The following is a 7,332-nucleotide window of genomic DNA, read 5'->3' as shown; positions in this document are numbered from 1 at the left end:
GGTATTAATCGGCCCCTAGAGAGACTTGGTGGTGGGATGCTGAGGTCCAGGCTGCCATCAAGACTAAGAAATATAATTTTAAAACTTGACAAAGGACTAGGGAAGTTGAAGACAAAGAGAGATATAGGGCCACCAGGAACGAGGCAAGAAAGACTGTGGGGATAGCAAGGGCGATAAAATACGATGATTTCTACAATAATTTAAGTACCAAGGAAAGGGAAATGGATATCTATAAGATGGCTAAAATTCGAGAAAGGAAGTGCAGGGATCTCGACCAGGTTCGATGTATTAAAAGTGAGTATGGTAAAGTGCTTGTGAAGGATGAAGACATAAAGAGGAGATTGGATGAGTATTTTTGTAACCTGCTTAATGGAGACAACCCTAATAGGAGTGATTTGAGTGGTCGGCCTCACAACTTGAACCATAGGTATGTACGCAAGATAGGAGTGACCGAGGTTAAAGAGGCCTTAAGGAAAATGAAAGTAGGGAAGACACTAGGTCCGGATGAGGTCCCAATTGAAGTGCGGAAGAGTTTAGGACCACTTGGAGTTGTTTGGTTAACCAAGTTGTTTAACAAGATTATGAACACAAAAAAGATGTCTGATGAATGGAGGAGAAGCAATATCATTCCAATTTACAAAAATAAAGACGATATTCAAGCTGCAACAACTATAGAGGCATAAAACTTATGAGTCATACTATGAAATTATGGGAGAAGGTAATAAAAGTTCGCTTAGGAAGAGAAACTTATATCTCAGAGAACCAATTCGGTTTCATGCCTGAAAGATCCACTACAAAAGTGATCTAACTACTTAGGAGGCTTATGGAAAAAACCAGAACCTACAAGAGGGATCTTCATATGGTCTTCATTGACTTGGAAAAGGCCTACGACAGGATTCCCATGGATTTAATCTGGCAGGTTTTAGAGAAGAAAGAAGTGTCAAATAGATACGTGGATATTATTAAAGACATGTATAGAGATGTGGTGACTAGTGTGAGATCTGTAGGAAGTCAAAGTGCTGAGTTCCCAATTAACATCGAGTTACATCAAGGATCCGCATTGAGCCTCTACCTATTTATACTTATCATGGATGATTTAACCAAAAATATTCAAGGAGAGGTCCCGTGGTGTATGCTTTTTGCAGATGATATTGTTTTGGTCAGTGAAACAGTGACAGAGATTAATGACAAGTTGGAACTATGGCGATATACTTTGGAATCGAGAGGTCTCAAGATAAGTAGAACGAATACGGAATATATGAGGTGTAACTTCAGTAGATCATGGATTGATAGCGAAGAGGTGAAAATTGCGGGGAGAGAGATTCCACAAAGTGACTGTTTCAGGTATCTGAGCTCTACGTTAAACAAAAAAGGTAAGATTGATGATTATGTTTCCCACATAATTAAAGTATGATGGATGAAATGGAGAGGGGCGTCTGGAGTATTATGTGATCGACATATTCCTCTAAAGTTTAAATGAAAATTCTACAAGACAGCCATAAGACCAGCTACGATGTATGGTGTAGAATGTTGGGCAGTCAAGAGACGTAACATAGATAAGTTGAGTGTGATTGAGATGAGGATGTTGAGATGAATGTGCAGCAAAATCCTCAAAGATAGAATAAAAAATGACCAGGTTAGATCGGATTTAGGAATTTCCCCAATTCAAGATAAGTTCAGAGAATGTTGGTTACGATGGTTTAGGCATGTCTAATGGAAACCCTTGGATGCCCCAGTACAGAAGAGTAACTAGATGCAAATGAACGGAGCTAAAAGGACTAAGGGCAAGCCAAAATTGACCATTGATGAGTTAATTAGTAAAGACAAGCAAAAGTCAAGTCTTCACCCAAGTATGACATCTAATAGAACTGCCTAGAGGGCTAAGATTCAAGTTACAAATGATTCATGAGTGGGATGCCCCAAGTGTTTTTTTTTTTTTTTTTTTTCCAAATACTTGCGGATCCATGGAACCCATTTAGTTGGGATAAAACTAAGCTTTGTTGTTGTTGTTGAATCAGATCTCAAGACAGAATTTAATTAGACACAAATTACTTGAGAAAATGATCATTCTTTTACTATTCCTTTTCAAATATTTTTGTTGAATAATTTCCTTCCATTCCCACTTTTCCCTAGTCCAATGGAGATTTTTTCTTTCCAAACAGATCAACCGATTCAACCCCATAGAAAACTTAGAAAACAATAAAAGGTGAAAAACAGTACGGCCACAGCCCATGTAGCGCACTGGAGCACACCACTCACACAGGACCAAAACTATCAATAGCTCAAGAAAATAAGATTACATATTACAAACGCAAAAGAAATGAAAGAGAAAAATCAGCCTCCAGCCTCCAGCCGCCAGGACCCACAACACACATATGGGCATATCCATTCACCAACCGATTCCCTCGAATCCATAGGGCAATTGCCCAACACAAAAGGGCACTGAGACGGCAAAACAGAAAAATGTCAATTAATAATATGCCGCTTTATGAGACGACTCCCTTTGACATTGCCGCGATAACCAATCCTTAAAGCATCTTTCTCAAAATCCCGCGCCCAAACAACAAAAACAAAAAACAAAAAACTAAGAAGCCAACCCCCAACCAGTCCTTCCCCCGAGCCCCAATTTCCCAAACCCCATGTCTTCTTATCAACTTTTTTCTTCTATATTTAATGGTCCAACAGAAACTTGGCCATCCAGGCCACGCGAGACAGCCAAGGCCATCAATTCTCGTCAGCATTCCCCATAGCTGCTGCAAGCCAGGCCCAGGAACATTGTTCTCTACCCTCGGAATTTCTCTCTTCACTTTCTTCTTTCTTTTTTTTCTTTTTTTTTCACCTTTTTGGCTTCTTCCATTTCAAGTAGGCATTGGCATCAATCCTTCGAGCCTGCTTTGATATTATTCCAGTGCTGCTCCCCAGAAAACCATGCTCCTCCATACACGTTCAGGCTCCTTCATTCCTTCACTTTGTCGTCTCCACCCACAACTTCATTGTTCTTGCCCGTGCTCAGCTCGACCCCTTCAAGACTGTTAGTTACTTGCTTTACTTCATCAGGCTTCTGCTAAAACCCCAACAAAAAAATCATGTCCGTCAGTACAAGCCCCCTCCCAGGAGATATACAAGAAAAAACAACTCTTTCGGTGCCTCTATTCCACTAATTCTACACATATATAACCAATACTTTCCTAGACATCATCCCTCTCGAGGGTGAACATGTCCTCACAAAGTTCTCAACATCCATCATGCAACGAAAACATTAACTGTACTCCACTTGTGACGAGGGAACCCAGAAACATCACAAAAAATGGCATTCCACTCACAAAGTCAAGATGACTGGATCCACTTATGAGACAAATTACAAGCATTTGACAATAAACAGTCCATATGTCAGACCACCCAGTATATTTTCTACAAATTACAAACATTTGACAATAAGCAGTCCATATGTCAGACCAACCACTAGATTTTCTACAGCTCAAGATTCCGAAAACACCAGCCACAATTACCTACAAACCAGCAACTGGACTCAAGGACATGTGTAAGTGATATTTGCCAATGCTTAAGTTCATTTACTGGTGAAAGTACGTAAGGACACCTAGATTTTCCATTAAGAAATTGCCCATCTCCAGCTTCCACTCCGTCCCAATTTTCCCATAAGCATACTAGTAATGGTATATAGAAATTATTACCAAGAAATGGTATATAGAATACTACATGATAAACATGCCTACAAACCAACCTAAAATTGAATATGGAAATACCTGCACATGATCCCAACGGGGTGTAGGTGGTCGTGCCCTCTTCTCTTGCATTGCTTTCTGGCGACCTTCATAAAAACCAAAGTCATCCAATATCGATGTCTTTGACGAATGGTTCTTAAAAATATTCAACATTTCAATGCCTTGAGGAGATTTAACCTGAGTGAACAACAGAAGGTAACACCCAATCAGAAAAACCATGTCACATTAGTATAGCTGGGAGTTCCAAGTTCAATCTATGCACATTGGTTTATATTTGCTCACCTCCTGTGTGTCCCTGCTGTTAGTAACAGGCTTGTTGTCATTATTCTCAAGTATTATGTGCCGGAACTGAGCATTTGAGACGTCTTTAATGATGTGCCACTTGACTGGGAAAAAACCATTCCACTTGTCTTGCTGCCAAAAATCCATGTTCTTGTTGAAGTCTACTCGACCAATCATCTCGGCTACTCCACAGAACAGACCACTTGCATTTACCTACACCAACAGGGGGAATGGTAAAGAATTAATATTCATAAGGAGAGAAACATACCTCGGATAAAAGCAGGTTATGCATCGCATTAATGTCAGCATTCAAATCCATACAGAGAAGAAAAGGAAGACTGGACACTTGCTGCCTTTCTCTGTCATTCTTGCCTGTGCATCTTGATAAGCACTATCAAGCCTCTTATTTCCATTTGGTGTACTTGCCCACACATTATACTTGATACTCTTGTGAATATCATCTTCGCTATAAGATTTTATCACAAAAAACAAAGCATGATCATATTTGGTTGAGAAATCGGGAAGGTTGTATTGTTCCCTTCTGACTACATCAAGTGTGCAGTTACTATCATTGACACCATCAGCTACTATAGATACACCCAAATCAGTTTCAGACATCAAAGCTCCTTTGGTATTGGTTGTTCTCGGGCCACAATTCTGTTCATTTAGCAAGTCAAAATCGCTAACTCCATTAATCTTGCCTCTTCCTTTAAGCTTTTCACTGCCACCCCAACCCCTACCATTTACTTTCAAATTAACTGGACTGTTGGGATATAACAAACCACCTTTCCCCTGATTTGAACATGGAAACTTGGTAATGGGGAAGTAACCCTTGGCCAGAACTGGAGATCCCTGAAAATCAGACACATGATCTAAGTACCACAAATTGGTATACATCACCAGATACACAATGGAAAAAGAGAAACTACATGGTCACTCGACAAAAACCATTATGTACCTTATTTGCAGGCTTCAATTGGTTGAGCATACAGGGGCCTGATGAGACATTGGGTGATAGTGATGAGCCCTTTCCTCCTGATGGATTACTAGGGTTAGAAGCAGTCAGAGCTTTCAGAGATGGAGCAATATTGTGTCTCTGGGCAGAGAAATTACGTTTGGACTCATGTATTGGTGGAACTCCACCACAGCCATTGCCATGAGCCCCATCCTCAACTACAACAGAAGGATCCCAGAGGTATGAGGGCACAACCTCTGATCCATAAGAGAGTGGAGTGGGGAAATATCCAGGTGCAGTAACGGGTTGTGGAAAGACGGGGCTTGGGAAGTATGGCTGTTGACCAAAATACTGCCCTTCCATGCCAATTGTAGCTCCAGGGAAATATGGGTTGTAAGGAATATAACCAGGTTGAAACCCTGGCATGTAGTAGACAAGAGATCCATTATCAGCTTGAATGGCCTGCAGAAATAAAATAAAATGAAGATCTTTTCTAATAAAACTCAATTAAGACAAAAGCTTACAATAAAATACCGAAACATAACATTGAACAGGCTAACCACTGCATCACCGATACGTATAATTTTTAGTGACATTCAGAAGAATCAAGTGCGCACTAATACATGAGCATACAGTCAACATCAAACGCAATGAATATTGATAATGATATGTCTGAAACCTTGGAGTCAACAATGTAAATAATGAGAATCAAGAGATTGAAACCCTATCTACCATCAACACAGAGATGTTTCTGTGCATTTCCTCACATGTACAGATTAACTTATTGAATACACAACAAATTGGTGCATCAAGGAAGATGAGTTCACCAAAACCCATGCCACGTTCTCTCCATACATGCACCTGCAGAGATTCAACAGATTCCAGTACAATAGGGAACACAACATAGGGAAAGAGAACATTTAGCTCAACTGTATCTAATAGGAGCTCCTAACTAAATTTTGCACAACCTAAGACCAACATTAGGAGGACAACTCCAAAAGCTTTTCAACAACAACATATACCAGCCAGAGGAAAACAGGTTAACACAACACCTGCATCCTACCACCTAGGCAATAACCATAAATAAATACGACTGAAAATTAGTGACAAGGACCATTAGATTTGTAGCATAAGGAAAAGGAAAAGCAAAACCAAACGTTATAAAGGAAAATAGTTTCCTACATATGCAGTTGCACCTCAGAAACAGACCAAACAGCCATATAATAGCAAAAACATGACTTCAACAATATCCAACTCCCATTATCAAGCTCATGACATTCTCCACTTTGGTTTCAAGCATCATAATCAGGGGGTTGGATCCTTCCCAATCAAAACCCAATTCAAATCAACACCAAATCACCCATCCCACCAGAAACCAATCAGATCTTGCCAGTTGATGATCAACTTTATGTTCACCTGGAACTGATATTGCTGGATCCTTTAGACCATTATATTGCTCCCAGTGTCAAACATCATCTTTTAATTCTTGATTGACTAGAACTCAGTATGGATCACTTCTCAGAAAAATTACAACTTGAAAGTAGAACTCTAAAATCCAGAAAACTAGGGCAACAAATAAATACAATACTCATACATCAGTTAACAATATAGGGTTTAGAGTTGAAACTTGAGCATATACCAAACAACAGACTTTAACAGACATCCAAAGCAGCAACTTCTTCTGATGCATTATCATTAATAATCGCATACTGATCAACTTACAGGGTATTGAATCTCCAATCCATCAGAGCCAATAAAGCATCCTTGATCATCCCATTCTCCCAGAGAAACATCACAACCTGTGTACACGAATTAGGGGTGAACAAAAAATATTTCCATAAAGCCCAATAAAATAACACACAGCGCCAGATTGAATTTCTAATTGTGACAAACCTGGGTTGTAGTATCCATAGTAGCTGCTAGAATACATGCCTGGCTCGGCCGTCACAGACTCATGATCCACATCGGTATCCTTAACGGTGCATGGTGCATCTCCAGAGGAAACACAGGACATAGCATCAGAGGGATTCCTATCCTTCCCACGAATCTACAGGCAAACATAGAATCAGGAGTCAGTTTCAGACACCAAAGAGGGGGTGACGGATCTTATCATATGGATTATATCACCATGCAAAAAATGTAAGTCAAGTAGAAATAAACATGGAAGAGGGGCAAAACAAGATGGGCTTACCAGATAGGAATCACTGAGTTTAGGAGAAGGATCAACTTTCAGATTCTTCACCATTTCTTCCCGAGCTGATAAAATAAGTCAAGCTTTCAAGATAGAAACCAATAGTTATATCTATATTAGCGCAGCACATATAATAAATAGTCCACAGCATAATTAAAAAA

The 7,332-nt window shown here is 39.8% G+C and overlaps 1 protein-coding gene and 1 pseudogene across 4 annotated transcripts; one reads left to right on the top strand and one right to left on the bottom strand.

The window, feature by feature from the left end:
- Window positions 1-236: 236 nt before the first annotated feature.
- On the top strand, window positions 237-1,414 carry LOC122082158 (annotated as a pseudogene).
- Window positions 1,415-2,262: 848 nt separating this feature from the next.
- On the bottom strand, window positions 2,263-7,326 carry LOC122082440 (YTH domain-containing protein ECT2-like). Of its 4 annotated transcripts, XM_042650002.1 has the most exons (9): window positions 7,172-7,326; window positions 6,874-7,027; window positions 6,703-6,779; window positions 5,139-5,442; window positions 4,984-5,060; window positions 4,347-4,877; window positions 4,026-4,238; window positions 3,765-3,920; window positions 2,263-3,064 (listed from the first exon to the last, which is right to left on the bottom strand). In XM_042650002.1, the coding sequence occupies exons 1-9, from the start codon at window positions 7,223-7,225 to the stop codon at window positions 2,957-2,959; spliced, it is 1,674 nt and encodes a 557-aa protein (XP_042505936.1). In that variant the 5' UTR covers window positions 7,226-7,326; the 3' UTR covers window positions 2,263-2,956. The 4 variants fall into 4 exon arrangements, with proteins under 4 accessions (XP_042505936.1, XP_042505933.1, XP_042505934.1 ...); XM_042649999.1 differs by having other exon boundaries at window positions 4,984-5,442; XM_042650000.1 differs by having other exon boundaries at window positions 2,263-3,061; window positions 4,984-5,442.
- Window positions 7,327-7,332: the final 6 nt, after the last annotated feature.

This window comes from Macadamia integrifolia, chromosome 6 (assembly GCF_013358625.1).
Source record: "Macadamia integrifolia cultivar HAES 741 chromosome 6, SCU_Mint_v3, whole genome shotgun sequence".
NCBI lineage: Eukaryota > Viridiplantae > Streptophyta > Magnoliopsida > Proteales > Proteaceae > Macadamia > Macadamia integrifolia.
Note: the sequence above shows the minus strand (reverse complement) of the source record. Positions and strands in the feature narration are given on the sequence as shown.